Source organism: Aricia agestis, chromosome 1 (assembly GCF_905147365.1).
Source record: "Aricia agestis chromosome 1, ilAriAges1.1, whole genome shotgun sequence".
Lineage (NCBI taxonomy): Eukaryota > Metazoa > Arthropoda > Insecta > Lepidoptera > Lycaenidae > Aricia > Aricia agestis.
The window spans coordinates 21793518-21811469 of record NC_056406.1 but is presented as its reverse complement, the minus strand read 5'-3'; the positions used below and the strand labels follow the sequence as shown (position 1 = coordinate 21811469).

General features: G+C 34.6%; 1 protein-coding gene across 1 annotated transcript; it reads right to left on the bottom strand.

Annotated features, from left to right (window-relative positions):
• Positions 1-1902: 1902 nt before the first annotated feature.
• LOC121732974 (WD repeat-containing protein 55 homolog) lies at positions 1903-16359 on the bottom strand. Its single transcript, XM_042123027.1, has 5 exons — positions 16077-16359; positions 15582-15931; positions 11701-11818; positions 9481-9649; positions 1903-2445 (listed from the first exon to the last, which is right to left on the bottom strand). Exons 1-5 carry the CDS (start codon positions 16174-16176, stop codon positions 1947-1949), a joined length of 1236 nt encoding a protein of 411 aa, XP_041978961.1. The 5' UTR covers positions 16177-16359; the 3' UTR covers positions 1903-1946.
• Between the last annotated feature and the right edge of the window lie 1593 nt (positions 16360-17952).

The window sequence follows — 17952 nt, the reverse complement described above, 5'->3', positions numbered from 1 at the left end:
ACTGAGGTTAAACAGAATTCTATGCCCATAGCAACACAATTGGTCAACTTCTAATAACACGGAATAATTAATCAAAAAGAACTCTATAAAAACAGGGATTCTAATTTTGCCAACTAATCTTTATCTCCATGCCGCGAGCACGCCTGGCGCCTGGCGCCTGGCGTGCTCTCCGTTTTTCATCAATATCTCAAAGAATCAAAGAAGACAATGTTTTTCACCGAAACGCTCAGAGCATAAACTTTGTGCCGTAAGCTAATGAACTCTTAAGTGGTTCCATGATCTAATATTTTTTATGTCATCGAAAATAATTTATCATATAATGCCGCGAACGTGTTTCACACGAATTCTCAACCTTTTATATTGTTTGGTCAATTTACTAAATTTTTAATGCGAATAATAAAATATAGTGTATTTTTTAGAATTTGAAAAAAAGAAGATATTATAATAAACTAGATGTCCCGCGCGGCTTCGCCCGCGTAAATTAGGAATTTTACAGAAACCGTACATTTTCCCATAAAAAATATTTCCCCCGTTTTTCCCACATTTTCCTGAGTTTCTTCGGTCGTATTAGTCTCAGCGTGATAATATAATATAACCTATATTCTTACTCCATAAATGATCTATCTAACACTGAGATAAGTTTTTAAATCGGACCTGTAGTTCCTGATATTGACGCTTTCAAGCAAACATACTCTTCAGGTTTATAATATTAGGTAGGTATAGATTTTTTTTAATTATCGCTTGACAAACTCGAGTCACAATCTAAAAGACTATGAAATGGTATATTAATATGGTAGTGATGATGATGATGATAATGATGATGAATGTAATTTGCATAGTAGCATTATGCTTTCTGTTCTTAAAACAACGCCGAAACTCCCAAACTTGTACCTATAAAGAATCAGGAGTTCTCTCAGCACCTTCCGAACCACGGTATACCAGGTATATTTCGGTGCAAAATCTTACTTGTTGGTAGCATAATATGCTTAGAATACTTCTCACGAAACCGAAGTCACCACATGTTTCCCTATAAGTTTTGAGGAGTTCCCTCGATTACTTATGGATCCTTCATCAGATCACCACTTTTGTGAATATAATACCAAATTGGGATGATACCCTATATACCAAAAGAAAAATTTTAAAAACAAACGGCGGAGTAATCGTTGAATATAAGAAAACGAACATAACACCTCTCCCATTTTGAAAGTCGGTTAAAATTATTGTAGCCTATGTGTTATTCTGATGTATAAGCTATATTATTGTAAAGTTTCATTAAAATCCGTTCAGTAGTTTTTGCGTGAAAGGGTAACAAACATCCATACATCCACACATCCATACTTCCAAACAAACTTTCGCCTTTATAATATTAGTAGGATTACATAAAACAGCACAAGCACTGGGTACGCCATGCTGCCGTGATACTTAAAAAAGCTTAAATACGTAAATATTGACAATAGTACAATGTGCTATCTATAGGTCTATAGGTATGTCATAAAGTAGGTAGTACCACATACCTAGTCACTACTCACTAGGTACCAAGAGGTATCGAATGATTTACAATTCATCACTAATCCACCACGTCACAATAAGTGCACTAAATTTTTTTAACAAATTGAGATGAGAAATATGAGTTATCAGCTCACCTTCTAATTTTGGACGTTTCTTTGATGGGGGACTACCTGCTTGCGTCGCATCATCATCATATTATATTCCCCTATTTCTAGCTCATATTTTCTAGTCTCTAAAAATCATGATAAAGTAACCAAAGGTTGATACACTGATCAAATTACAATAAATACTTACTGCGATAATTAAACCTTCAAAACCACAAACAATGCCACCCACCCACATACCCACCGCACATGTTACACGGTACACCTTAATATGATAAAAACAAAATAATTATTGTATCATAATTATAACTTAAACTTTATTGTACTAAAAATTCATACTAATCCGGAGAAGAAGTCTGAAGCATTTTTAATATTGCTGGACGGTAAATTATTCAGTAGGTCCTTCTTTTTGTCTTGTTTTTTGTTTACATCTATAATGGAGTCTATTGACTCAAAGTAAGAAATGTTCCAAAACTTTATATCATTGTCATGTGACGAGGATGCTATATAATTGCCATCGTGGCTTATGTCTATACATTCGACTGGTAAACTATGCTGTCCCACAATCCCTAATTGCCTCTGAGGGAACAAGTGTGCAGCTCTCAGTATCCCGTCTTCACCAGAACTCACCACTATATTTTGAGTTATAGGGATCATGCACTGCACTGAGCTCTTGTGACCTACATACTCATCGCTATGTAAGCCAAATTCCTTCCAATTAAACAAATAAAATTTTCCACTTGACGATCCAGCAACCAATTTTGTGTCTGATCTAAACAGACCAAGGCATGTCAGTTCTGTATCATATTGCTCTGATGTAGTGTAGATTTTACTGAAAATGAAATAATCATATTATTTTATTACACATAATTCTTATGGGGGGTATTACATTATCATTTATATTGGATCATTTCTATGATCATATATAGGATCCAATATATATGATCATTTGATCATATCTGCGTATTACATTATCATATTTCATTGATCCTATTTTATGTCATATGTGGTTTCAATAGCCAATGGAGAGCGCTAACGCTGACAGGTATTGACGTCAGGGTTACTAGATCTCAGAGAATTCGATTTGTCAAAAGACATCGTCATTTTTAATATGGCTTGTTTTTTGTTATTTCAGCAAGATTATCTAAGTATATAATTAGAAAAATAATTACATTACATTATTTGAAACATATTAACGAACAAGAAATTATAAACTTTTTTTATATTAAATAACTGGCAACACCTATTTCTATGACCGTATTGGATCCAATCTCTCAGCAAATGTCAAAAATCTATGATCAAGGAAGAAATGAATCATAATTATGTCTATATTACATTATCCAATATCATTGACTCAATGATCTCGGATCCAATATATATGATAATCTAATATCCCCCTATGTAATTTTATAAAGTGGATATTGCACGCAACCTTGATGCGCCAAAATTCATTCACAATGAGATGTGGCCGCTAATTTTTAACTCTAAGCATAATCCTAAGCATATGCTACCAAAACGCACGGAAAACAACCTAATTTCAACCTTTTGCATTGCGTTTATCGTTCATCATAGTACAATAACTGTCTGTCGTCTCGCTTCAATCTGCCAGCTTATATGTGACTGTTAACAAATTGTAATTACTAATAAGATACGTAGAACTAACTATTACTAATAATATGCAGGTGTGTTATTCTACGTAAGTATAGTACGCGATGGTTTACTAGATAAGTAACTAAAAAGAGTGAAATTATTATTTTTAACAAAAAATTAAAACCGACTTCCAAGGTAAAAACAATAATAACGTCCATATTATATGAACTAAAAAGTATTTAATAATTTTTCCTATCTAATAGTGCCTTTTTCCGAATTCGGCTAAAAATCAACTGTTTCTGTACTCAATCTTCATCATTTTGAAGTCGGTACGAGATATAGCTCTGAATCTTCCATCTGCCAGAATATTTGAAACTTTTGGAACTGGCACCGATAATAATTCAGGAATAAAGATGTCCTTTTTAACCGACTTCCAAAAAGGAGGAGGTTATATGTTCGGCTGTGGAGATTTTTTTTTATTTTTTTTTTGTATGTTCAACAATTACTCCGCCGTTTGTGAACCGATTTTCAAAATTTTTGTTTTGTTGTATTAGGTTTCACTCCAATTTGGTACCATGTTCACAAAAATGGTGACCTGATGATGGGATCCAAGAGTAATCGAGGGAACTCCTCAAAATTTATAAGGAAACATATGGTGATTTTGGTTTTATGAGAAGTATCCTAAGCATATGCTACCAAAACGCAAGATTTGGCACCAAGGTATACTATGGTTCCGAAGATACTAAGAGAACTCCAGATTTCTAATAGATACAAGTTTGGTGGTTTCGGCGTTGTTTTAAGAACTGAAAGCATATTATGCTACTATGCAAATTACATTCATTATCATCATCATCATTACCACGTCAGGGTCACCATCACCAATGTCACCAAAATTGAACATAACAAATTCAACCTTAACTCCAGAGCGTAAGACACACATTTGACATTCCTTCTGAGAAGTAAGCTGCTTCGATAATACACTAATTGCACTAGTATAAATTGAAAGGAAACTGAAAAACAATCTACATCGTAGTAGGAATAAGAAACATAATCGCATTTATGAGTAAAAAAATACTTCGTAATTGTATTTTTATTTATATTTACACGATTTTGCACCTTATTAACATACATATATACAGATTGAATTCCTATGTGAGTTTTATGTTCATACAATTTTAATCTGTTTAGTGTCTAAACACAGTAGGCTGAATTACGCCGGCGTAAATTCCGCCGCGTTTCAAACGCATACAAAATACGGACGGAACGCGATGGACGACACACTATGCCGAAATTCCGTCGCGAGCCGAACTTCCATCAAGCCGAGTCGAGCGTAAAGTTCGGCAGCGATTCGGCACTTGGTCTTATTAATAAAAATGGCCTACATCCAGCATAATCCGTCCTTACACTCGGAGTTGTTAATCCAGGAGTACGGCCGACTTAGCTCTGGTAATAATTTTTTATTTATAAACGTGGAGTAAACTTGGAGAAACAATACATTCCTTACATCGGGGTTAAGGAGTGCATTATGGCAACTCTTCCAATTTAAAAGTAAATAGTGTCACTGAGGGAATAAACTAACGTCAGAAATGACATTTATGACACTGACAGTCAACATACTTTGCCTGTTATTATTTCAAAATTCAAAATATGTGCGGGTTTTGCTGTGGTGCATGCCGTGCATGTGGTGCTAGGGTGTTTACTGTTTTGTTCTTTGGTTTTGTTAGTACTGTTATTTTGTTCAAGTTTGTAACGTTACTTCTTTGAAGTTTTGTACTTCGAATCTGTGTTGAAAACAAGTAAAATATATAAATTATCGAATACAATGAGCAAACAAACAACGTATTCGTTCCAGTAATTGGGATAAACTTTTTTTTGTTCGCTCATTCAACAATATCAAAATACGCTCATGGTATTTGGTAATCTATATATATAAAAATCAATTGCTGTTCGTTAGTCTCGCTAAAACTCGAGAACGGCTGAACGGATTTTTCTTATCTTGGTCTTGAATTATTCGTGGAGGTCTAGGGAAGGTTTAAAAGGTGAGAAAAATTCGAATAATTGCCGGGAAAATCCTCAAAACAGCATTTTTCTATTTCCCATACAAACGTTTTCTAAATAAAATGGAGAGTCAATTTGTAATTTATTACCGCTGCATAAAGTTCAAATTCGCGTGCGCGTTGGAGGACCTAATATCGCGTTCTGAAACTCAACAAAAGTGAAAGTGAATCGCGAACGCGACAAAATTGCATAGTCTCAAAATACATAGTACATAAATAAACACAATTTTAGCTAACTTCAGTTGTTACTCTGTCCGATTATTTTTTTATTTTAGCTAACTTAAGTTGTTACTCTGTCCGATTATTTTTTTAATAAGACTATAATATAGAAATCGAAAGATAAATCTATATATATAAAAATCAATTGCTGTTCGTTAGTCTCGCTAAAACTCGAGAACGGCTGAACGGATTTATCTTATCTTGGCCAATTTTGATGAAATTTTTTGTGTGTGTTCGTGGAGATTCGAGATTGGTTTAGATTTACAGTTTGGTCTACTGGAAAATGTTTTTTCAATTAATTTCTTATTTATAAGGAGTTGTTGATTTTGGAATGTTTTACATTAGATCCGGCGGACGGCGCTATCATCGCATTCAATATTATTCTATTTCAATTTTAGTTTGTCCTGACAGATGGTGCTACGATTAATTTGAAAAAAATTTTGTTATTCAATTCATGTGCTGATTAAAATATTAAATAAATAACACATAGGCTACAATTTTAACCGACTTTCAAAATGGGGGAGGTGTTATGTTCGTTTTCTTATATTCAACGATTACTCCGCCGTTGGTTAACCGATTTTCAAAATTTTTCTTTTGGTATATAGGGTATCATCCCAATTTGGTATTATATTCAGAAAAGTGATGATCTGATGAAGGATCCATAAGTAATCGAGGGAACTCCTCAAAACTTATAGGGAAACATATGGTGACTTCGGTTTCGTGAGAAGTATTCTAAGCATATGCTACCAACAAGTAAGATTTTGCACCGAGATATACCTGGTATACTGTGGTTCGGAAGGTGCTGAGAGAATTCCTGATTCTTTATAGATACAAGTTTGGGAGTTTCGGCGTTGTTTTAAGAACAGAAAGCATATGCTACTATGCAAATTACATTCTTCATCATCATCATCATCATCATCACTACCATATCATAGTCTTTTAGATCGAGACTCGAGTTTGTCAAGCGATAATTAAAAAAAATCTATATCTACCTAATATTATAAACCTGAAGAGTATGTTTGCTTGAACGCGTCAATCTCAGAAACTACAGGTCCGATTTAAAAACTTATCTCAGTGTTAGATAGATCATTTATCGAGTAAGACTCATCATTTATCGAGAAGGTTATATTATATTATTACTCTAAGACTAATACGACAGAAGAAACTCAGGAAAATGTGGGAAAAACGGGGGAAATATTTTTTATGGGAAAATGTACCTACGGATTCTGTAAAATTTCTAATTTACGCGGGCGAAGCCGCGCGGGACATCTAGTTTATAATAATAAATATTATTATATTTATTTGATAATTTACAATTAAATATTATTATATTTATTTGATAATTTACAATAATAAATATTATCATATTTTAAATAAAATATAATAATATTAATTTATTATTGTAAATTATCAAATACAATGAGCGAACAAACAAAACATATTCGTTCCAGTAATTGGGATGAAGATGAAAAAGTAAGTTTTTACGAACGTTAGACATCTGGTACCTATAAAATGTTGGGTCGTGTTATTTTTTGTTCCAATGTTTTTTTTTCAAATGCCAAAATACACCTTTGTTCTATACTTAATCTCTCCTTAAACTAGGTAGTGTGAAGGACCAACTTTTATTCCGAGAGTAGATTCGGATTAGTTTACTCCTTCCTTACTCCATGTTTATTAATACTGAATTTTATTACTCTTACCTTAAGCCTAGGAGTAAAGTTATTCTTGCTTGTTGTTTTGTTAAAGTTTGGATGTATGTATGGATGTATGTATGTATGGATGTTTGTTACTCTTTCACGCAAAAACTACTGAACGGATTTTAATAAAACAATACAATAATATAGATTATAGTTTAAACATCAGAATAACACATAGGCTACAATTTTAACCGACATTTGAAATGGGGGAGGTGTTATGTTCGTTTTTTTATGTTCAAAGATTACGGGTCAATATTAGCGGAGAAGCGAAGTATCAAAACCGAACATAGCAAATCCAACCTTAACTCTAAAGCGTTAACGCACACGTCATTATAAAATAATATTAAATATTTTTTTTAATTCTCAGATGCAATGTGTGCGTTAACGCTAAAAAAGTTTCAAATATTCTGGCAGACTGAAGATTCAGCTAAGTATATCTGGTACCGACTTCAAAATGATGAAGATTGAGTACAGAAATAGTTGAGTTTTAGCCGAATTCGGAAAAAGGCACTATTAGATAGGAAAAATTATTTAATACTTTTTACTTCATATTATAAGGATGTTATTATCGTTTTTACATTGGAAGTCGGTTTTAATTTTTTTGTTAAAAATAATCCAGGACTCGAAGGTATTTTCATACTTTTGATTATAATATTATATTATGAAATAACATTTTTAACAATTATTATCTTAAGATAATAAAATATTTTAAATAATTTCCTCCGTTTTTTTCCACATTTTCCACTATTTCTTCGCTCCTATTAGTCTTAGCGTAATAAAATATAGCCTATAGCTTTCCTCGAAAAATGGGCTATCTAACACTGAAATAATTTTCAAATCGGACCAGTAGTTCCTGAGATTAACGCGTTCTAATAAGCCCTTTCAAATGATTTACACCGTTTTTTCCACACTTTCCTCTATTTCTTCGTTCCTATTAGTCTTAGCGTGATAAAATATAACATATTGCCGTCCTCGATAAATGGGCTAACACTCAAATAATTGTTCAAATCAGACCAGTAGTTTCTGAGATTAGCGCGTTCAAATAAGCCCTTTCAAATAATTTTTCCCCATTTTTTCCACGCTTACCTCTATTTCTTCGCTCCTATTGGTCTTAGCGTGATTGATAAAATATAGCCTATAGCCTTCCTCGATAAATGGGCTATCTAACACTGAAAGATATTTTCAAATCGGACCAGTAGTTCCTGAGATTAGCGCGTTCAAACAAACATACAAACAAACTCTTCCCAATTATAATATTAAGTAAGTATAGATGTAGACATATTTTACGAATTACGTATCATTTAAAGTTCTCTATTCGCCCTACAATCGCCCGTAGCCGCATATCGTTCCATTTGTTAATCCACTAAAATCTTAGCAATCTGTAATCGATCCCTGTTCTAAATAGTGCAGAATAAATTGTATTTTGTACGAAGTTGTTTTGAATAAGCAATTTCCAAGTATTTTCTTGTTTCTAACAAGAAAAACGAAAAAAAAAGTTCTTCAATTCATACCGGTATACTCTAGTTAACTGACTTCCAAAAAACAAAAACATGAACACCAAAAAAATCTATAGCCGAAAATAGCGGTCCTATTTCCGCAAAGTAACGCCTGATTTCATTAACTACTTCGTTTATGTTTATTATTCAAAATTCTATTACCATTCTATAGAAAACTAGCCCAGTAAGTACTATGGGTTCAGCGCTACCGAGGCTTATTCAAACGGCTGCAATTCCGTTGTTTATGGATTTGTAGTAATGATATTTTAAAGGCTGATAAAAATAGCCAAATATTTTACAATAACCTATATTTCTATTATCCTGACGGTTACCAAGTTATATAAGTACATAAGGATTTTTTTAAATTATGTTTTTCCGAAATATTTCCCTTGGTACGTAATTTACAGTGATAGTTCTTAGGAATAAAATGATGCTTATTTCATTTGACACCCTACTTAAGGAAATCAGTTCAGTAGATATTAAAATAATCCACACAATAGAATAGGCCCGGCGGCCATCTTTGTGACGTCATAGCTACCCCCCTTTTTTTCTCGTTTCACCCGAACATAATACAGTCCGACAATTTCTACAGGTTTAGCTACCCCCTCCATACGCTTAGGAAGTTACAACAGCACTTTTCGTGTTCAGGAAATTATGCTACAATATATAATAAGTACATACTAATAATTCGTAGGGCGGAGATGAGCTGAACGGAAGTTTACTGTTTTGGTATTGGGGACCGTACTATATGTTTGTGTATATTGGGTTGTGTACATGCACAATCATTAATGTAATAAAAAATACACACCTTCCCTTCAAATCAATTGTTGTCAATAAACCATCTCCACCAGCACAAACTAAGTATTTTTGGGATTCATTTGTTATCATATCAGCCACATGGTCCTCACCAACTTTAATATCAAAAATTGGATCTTGTTTCCGCAAATCCCATAATTTTACGACACCATTGTCATCACCTGTAAAAGGAAGGGCTTGCTATTTGTTACGCAAACTACCGTCATGTAGCTGACTTGGGTTGGCATTTGAATCACGCATTATAGGGAGAGGGGGAGAAGGGGTGGCATTTCATAGGGGTTAGTTACCCCTTCCAAATGACACCCGATTTGGTTCTAGGAGACGCGTAGTTTCTTTTATACGTGTTTGAAGTTACGGTGTTAAGAAACGTTATTTTTGAGAAATGAATGTAAAATGATTTTTTCACTATAGTTTTACACGTAATTTGCCGTAAAAATATGTTTTTAGGTGTCATAAAATATGAACAATAGAAAAAAAAAAACAAAAAAATGTGCAAAAGGCCGTCGGCGCCATACGACTTCATTTATGTTAGATGGCTAAGGCGGGAGCGTAGCTCAGCAAAGCTCCCGCCTTAGCCATCGTAGTTATTTTTTTGTAATCCATCCAGAAGTAGGAGCCTGTTGACTCATAATTGACGCTCCGGATTTTTGGTCGCCTTCGCTGCGCCAGAGCTGTATATTTACAATATGCAGCTCTGGCTCATAGAACTGAGTTTGCTCACACCTTAAAAAGACTAATTTGGTCGTAAGTCCACTAATTTGATTGTTTTATTGAACATAGCCTCAAAAAATAAATAAAAATGTTTTCTTGGTAACTACTGATTTCCTAACTTTAGGGAGGGGTCAGGGGGGGTCCACGCCCCCTCCCCTCCCACCTCCTCCCTATAATGCGTAATTCAAAGGCATCCCCCAAATGCATGTGCATTTGTAATCTGCAGTTGTATGAACACTTGCTGATAAAGAGATGCTGATAATGAGGTTGACTAGAAAAGGATAAGCTAAAGCTTTGTCTTGTCCTTGTAGGATATGAGTAGCTACAGGGTGCAAGTGCTATAACACCTACAGCATTTACCTTTTATTGCCAACAAATAAACAGAATAGTATAAAAATGATACTACAGTGTGTAACAAAAATAAGTGATAATACTTTAGGGTGTAATTTATATAGTTAAGCTTTCGTCCATGCTGATACTATAGCAGGGAAGTTGTTGGCAAGTTTTAGCCTTTAACACATTCAGTGCCACTAACACACCTTATGTGTCCACACCAATCTTTATCTCCATGCCGCGAGCACGCTGGGCGTACCCTCCGTTTTTCATCAATATCTCAAAGATAAGACAGTGTTTTTCACCGAAACGCTCAGAACATAAACTTTGTGCCGTAAGCTTAGGAATTCTTAAGTGGTTCCAGGATCTAATCTTTTTTTACGTCATCGGAAATAATTTATTATGTAATGCCACGAACATACCAGGCGTGTTTATCTACACGAGTTCTCAACTTTTTATATTGTTTGGTCAATTTACTACATTTTTAATGCGAATAATAAAATATAGTGCATCTTTTATAATGTTTTACTTGAACTTGGCTTGACACGCTACCGCGTATCTAGATTTGAACAAAAAAGATATATTATAATAAATTACATAAAACAGCACAAGCACTGAGTACGCCATGCCAGCCGTAATGCTTAAAAAGATGAAATACGTAAATATATTGTGCTATCTATAGATTAGGTATGTCATAAAGTAGGTACCAAATACCAATAGGTATCGAATGATTAACAATTTAATAACTAATCCACCATGTCACAACAATTTTTAACTAAGAAAAAAGGATTTTTATGATTTTACCTCTTTACAGTGCCAGTGAATACGCCTAGCGTGCTATGTAATTTCATCCTGCAGTGCCGAGAGCACACCTAGCATAGTTTGCGTTTTTTATAGGGCGGCATCGCTGGGAACTACTAGAAAATCGTGGTGGCATTGAATGTGTTAATAAACTTAAATGTTAAGTACTACTCATCTCATACTCTACTAGTACAAGACACAGCTTTTGCTTATCCTTTATTTTTTATCAGCAGTTTGTAATTTGCAGGTATGCAACTCTCAGCGACACACTGTCTATGTTGCTCCTAAGTATTTTGTGCATTAGAAAAGTCATGTCGCCTTGAGATGGATTACAGTCTTCTTCGAAAATAGTAAAATAAAAAAATACCTGTTACAATTTTGTTGTCATCTAGAGATATGAGTCTATAAACTGGTACTTCGTGTGCATTTTCATAGCATTGCTTCAATTTTCCTGTTTCAAAATCAGTTGCCATTATTGTTTTGTCCTACAATGAGAAGCACAGGAAGGTTAGTTAAGATAATAATATCATATTAGCCCCTTCTGCCATGGCCGGTGGCCTCAAAGCTTACTTTGGTCAAAGTGTAAATACCCAAACTCTTTAACCTAATAATAATAGTACTTATTTTAAAAAGATAAAAACCGAAAAATTAAAATTCCCTATCTCAAAAACTACTGAACTGATTTTGATGAAACTTGCAATATTGCCTAAGTTGAACAATACCTTTTTAGGGTTCCATACCCAAAGGGTAAAAACAGGACCCTATTACTGAGACTTCGATGTCTGTCCGTCTGTCCGTCCGTCCGTCCGTCTGTGTGTCTGCAAGCTGTAACTCAAGAACTGCTATAACTAGACTTCTGAAAGGACAGATTGTGTATTTCTGTAGCCGCTATAACAACAAATACTGAAAATAAAATAAAAATTTAAGGGGGGCTCCCATACAACAAACCTAATTTTTTCTGCCTTTTTTGCTCTATATCAATAATGGCTAGGTACTTGAATTTTTCACAAAGTCCTTTATTATATGTGTACTTTAATATTTAAGTAGGTATTTGATAAAACACGAATAAAATGACATTTTCTAAAATTGATTCCTAGCTTGATCGATTTATCGCCCCTGAAACATATATATATATACAAGAATTGCTCGTTTAACCGATTCAATGCGGCGCACCTTTTTGAAGACTTTAAGTCGTGGCGGCATACAATTTTCCCGTGACACGTGAGCCGTGTCATACGCCATAGAAGTAGATGACACGGCTACCGTGTCATCCGCCACGTTCAAAAAGCTTTATGGTTTTTTTTTTGGTTTTTACGCTTGTATTGACTTGATTTATTTAGTTGATCCCAAACCATTGTTGTTGACGGAAGGCTACATTGTTTTGATTTGATTTCGAGTAATTTTACTAAGTGTAAACCTAAAAATGGCAGGTCAGCGATTTTTTTATTCAGATGATGCAAACCTTTTGTAGGTTTCAAAATTAGAAAAATGAGTACCTACCTATATTAAATAGATCTGGGTTTCCAAAGTAAAAAATACGTTCGGAGATAAATTTAAAGAAGTTCGTTGTTAAGTTTTTTTAACCGACTTCCAAAAAAGAGGAGGTGTGTTCAACGATTAGTCCGCCGTTTGTGAACCGATTTTTAAAATTTTTCTTTTGTTGTATGGGGTATTTGTTCCGATTGATCCGGTTCCGAGTTGGTACCATGTTCACAAAAGTGGTGATCTGATGATGGGAACCATGAGGAATCCAGGGGACTTCTTGAAAATCAAATGGAAACATATTATGGTTATTTTGGTTTTATGGGATGTTTTGATCATATTATGCTAACAAAAAGTAAAATTTTGTACCATGGTATACCACGGTCCCGAAGGTGCTGAACAGAACTCCTGATTCCTAGTAGATACGTGTTTGGGAGTTTCGCTATTGTTTAAAATACCAAAATCATAAGCTACTATGCTGATTACATTAATCATCATCATCAACACTACACCATGCATCATCAAATTATGACCCTGTTATTACTTATTAGTACTTTTCATAGTATTATAGATCGAGACTGATGTTTTCGATCATTATTCTGTAGTTTGTCTAATGATTTTAATATTATTTTGTTATTTTAAAGCATAATACTATTATTCGAATTTGATGTTATGGCTACCAAAGTGTGTTGGTGACAATTATGTTAATAAAAAACGCCAAAACTGTGTAGAAAACCTTAAGAATAACTAAAAAGAGTAAAATTATTATTTTTAAACAAAAAAATTAAAACCGACTTCCAAGGTAAAAACAATAGTAATTTTCTAAACTAAACTAAAAAGTATTAAATAATAATTCTTATTCTGTACTCAGTATTTCTGTTCTCAATCTTCATAATTTTGAAGTCAATACGAGTCCTATAAGTTGCAGTTACATTATTCTGTCATAGACCTGGCGATTGGGTTAGCTGGCGGCTAGTTAGCCGGCAAGCGTTCGAATTTCTGTGATCAGAAATTTCGGATAATATACGGTGGGCTAAGCGCCTACTTTTTTCAATTCACAGAATATTCAGAGAGGAAGCATATAAGCTTGTTTTACGTGGAAAATTTAGACGGTTTTGTTTGGAGTAGAACCTTCTAAAGTGTAATTTGAGGGAGATACAATCGCTTTTTAAATGACACGGCTCACGTATCATACGCCACACGTTAAAAACCCATAAGACGCGGCTGCGTATAATCCGCAATGAATGCACCTTTTAAAAAAGGTTGACGGCCCCTACTTTTTTTCAAATCACAGAATATTCAGAGGCGAAGCCTATAGGCTTGTTCTACGTGGCAAATTAAGATGATTTTGTTCAGAGTAGAACCTTCTAAAGTGTAATTTGAGGGAGATACAATCGTTTTTCAAATGACACGGCTCCCCTGTCATACGCCACACGTTAAAAACGCGTATGACACGGCTCCCGTGTCATCCGCACTGAATCGGTTAAAGATATAAGATTATAATATTAAAATAAAATAAAAATTGAAGGGGACTCCCATACAAAAACACAATTTTTGGCCTATTTTTCCTTTATAACGGTACGGAACCTTTCGTGCGCGAGTCTGACTCGCACTTGGCTGATTTTTTTTACATGGGGTAATGCTTTATGCATTCCCAGCAAATTCCCCAATTTGCGCGAATATCGGCCGGGGTATGTGGGACTCCTCCGTAGTTTACTCACTAAGACCCCATGCAGCTCCACTCCTTGCTTAATGGCACATCCACACATGCCGGCTTATACCGCCGGGTTTGTTGCCGGCTTTCAGACTGCCTTGCCACTGAAGCCGGCGGCATGTGTGGATACAGCATAAGGTAGTACAACAAAAAAGAATCACTTAAATTGGACCTGTAGTTACACAGATATGGGAACACAAACATAAAACATACATAATTTGACACATTTGTTCAGATGCTGATATAGACTAACACAAAAACTGGGCAGTTCTGGATGGTAATGGCAGAGTATTTCGAACCCTTTATTAACTGATAACCACCCCCCCCCCCATCCCGTTAATTACTTAATAAAAGGTTCGCTGTCACCCGGAAATTTAACAGGGGTTCGTGGAGCCAAACGATTGAGAAACCCTGGTGTATAAGAATAATATGTATTTGGAAATATTTACAAACAAAAACTAGAGAAGTTGATTCATAGGCAGATGGCAGACCTACATAATTTGGTTGCGGTCTGTCACTGCCAACAGATCATGAGTTACATTAAACTGACATAATCCGACCAAATGATGTAGATCTACTGCCTTTGAATCAATTTCTTTGATGGTACAAATTATACAAGGTAGCTTGGCAACAAATTGTGACTACAAGACCAGAATTAATTTTGAATAGGTACTTACTTGAAAACAAGGCTCGGAACCGGTATATCTTCTATCCCTTTCTAGTGCACCATCTAATAGCCAATAGGCCATTTGTTTTGAATGTGTGGACAACGGGTGAGGATCGTGGTGTGTGTTAGTAGGCAGGGCGAACATAATTGTGAATGGTTCTAACCGGTATTTTGAGCAGGAGCAGTTTCATTTTGCTCTTTGAACAAAACCAGGAATAATTTCCATACATTCAGAGCGGAATCGAAATGAAAACACTCTTTTGGAAATGTATGGAGTTTCTAACGAACAGGATCGTGAAGATAAACCAGGTTTCCGAGCCCTGCTAGAAAAAACTAACAATAATCATAATTATTGTAGACTTTAATAAAGGTTTTATTGTTTTACCTTAGCTGTTGTAAACATTGTAAGTCCATTGTCATCAAATTCCACATCCCTGCAAGATTTAAGATGCAGTTCTAGGGTATTCACTAATTTACATTCATCATTGTTGTAATCATAAAGTAAGACATCACCAACTATGTTTGCTAGTGCTATAATATTTTTCAATGGATGGAATGAAATGTCTACAACAAAGTCATCGGTTTTAATTGTCGGTGGATGATCTCGTGGCTTGTTTTTTTCGTCTTTAATAGCTTTGACAACTTCATCATCATCATCATCTTGTTCATCATCCTCACTTGCTAAGTTATCATTCTCATTCATGGCGGCTGTACCATCTTCATTGTTGTCTTCATCTGGAATTTGTTAGTAGAGTATTTGTTACAGAAATTTATATGAAAATAGGAATAAAATGTATGTAATAATAGCATTTTTCATAGTATCCAACAGAAACATACAAATGCCATTTGTATTATAAACTTGTTAATTTATATATATTACCACTTCCTGACATCTGAAAATTTTCATTGTCATTTTCACTTGTATCACTAAAACTTTCGTCCGACGAATCTTCATCGAAATCTCGAAAATCATAAGTCATAATATCGATTTAATTAGAGCCGAAATTAATATTTTAACTTCTAGTACGTGATCAAACTTCAAAATTGTACTGATTTAGTCACGGAGGATTTAGTTTAATTATAGAAAATAGAAATTAGACCGAAGACTTTAATGATTACTTGAATCCACGCTTGAATCACAAAAAATTGTCTTCACACCTAATTTGATACATTAAAAAGATATTTTTTAATAATGTTTTACTAAATTTATAAATGAATTTTTTTTTTTTCTTCTATTTTGGCAACTTGACACAAAGGATGCGTATTGTGCCACAGACAGGGTAAAAAGGTAAGGAACGGCGGAAGGAATAAAAGGAAACGGAATTTGGAAGAAAGTTAATTAAAACAGTGAGGTAAATAATTAAATTCTACAATAAACTAGAATAAGTTATATGTCATCATATAACTTATTCTAAATATTAATATTATTTAATGTTAAGTAATTAGATATACAATTATATACATATTTATCATTGGAAGCAAGTAGTATATTTACAGAAGTAGGAAATGGAATAGGGATTAAAGATAGTTTATTATACAGTTGGGAATGATCATGGAGGGAACACGATAGGATAATGTGGTTTAAGTCACCTACTTCTCCACAGTCACATAAATCATCATCTTTAACGCCAATTCTCCTAAGATGCGTTGGGATGCACATATGACCCAGTCTCATCCGAATAATTGATGTTGTTATATTTTTAGAGAGGAATATTTTAGAAAACCAGGGCTTAGTAGGGATCTCTGGTTGAATTTTACGATACTGTATAGCTTTTGTTTGGCTACTCAAGGCCCACAACTTATTCCAAGATTTCAACAGGGAGCTCCGTGCCAGAGCAGCCAAATCATGCGCATAATTATTGTTGGCGACACGACAAACTCGGCGGGGCCGTGGTCGCCGGGTGGCAGAGCAGTGGACTGTATCTTGAAGGGTGAAGGATGCCGGATGGAAGATTCCTGGAGAAGGAGGTGCAGGAGACGAGAAGGAAACACAGGAGTGAACTTGGTACTGCTTGGAGCGGAGTGTGGTGGAGCAGGGCTTACGCATGCATCTGCTTGGCTTGTCGGAAGTGAATGTGTATGCACCGAGAAAGTGCGTGTTTATATAGGAAATTTGTACCGTTAGAGCCCGTGGGGTTCTATCGGTTGTTGTCGAACGAATGCAGTCCGTTTATTGAAATATAACATTTTACACATAATATGACATCAAATGGGATTCTTATAAGCTAATACAATGGTAAACAAACATTCTTATAAGATAAATAAACAATAAAATGTGTAAAACAAAGCCATGTAAAAAAGAGACAACAATAGTTCGAGTGCAACTATGCAAGAAAGATACAGCAATAACAATTGTGTGAAACACACTACATTCCCGTGCGAAAGGGACAGCAATATTATAAAAATGAGACACAAGATAAACATTTTCCAATAGGAATTACTAATATGAAATCTTAAATCTAAGTGTAAACAAAAGAGGGAATAAAACTAAGCTATTATTTACAATTATTATAAGGGAACAAATCACCACTGAAAACAGCCTCTTTTGCCAATTTGTCGGCAATTTCATTGCCAACAATTCCGCAATGGCTCGGTATCCATATAAATGTTATTGAAAAGCCTTGAAGTTTACATTGATATAGAAGGTTTCTAATTTGGACAATAATTGGATAACAATTTTTTGATTTAAAAGGAAATTTAATCAGGGATTGTAGAGAGCTTAAAGAATCTGTAAATATTAGTGTCTCTTTAAGCCT

Excerpts from the sequence above, each read along its gene's own strand:
- LOC121732974 (XM_042123027.1), bottom strand. The coding sequence starts at position 16,176 with ATGACTTATGATTTTCGAGATTTCGATGAAGATTCGTCGGACGAAAGT. Across the intron at positions 15,932-16,076 it reads TTTTCAGATGTCAGGAAGTG|ATGAAGACAACAATGAAGAT; the intron begins GTAATATATATA and ends AACAAATTCCAG. Across the intron at positions 11,819-15,581 it reads CAATGTTTACAACAGCTAAG|GACAAAACAATAATGGCAAC; the intron begins GTAAAACAATAA and ends TTCTCATTGTAG.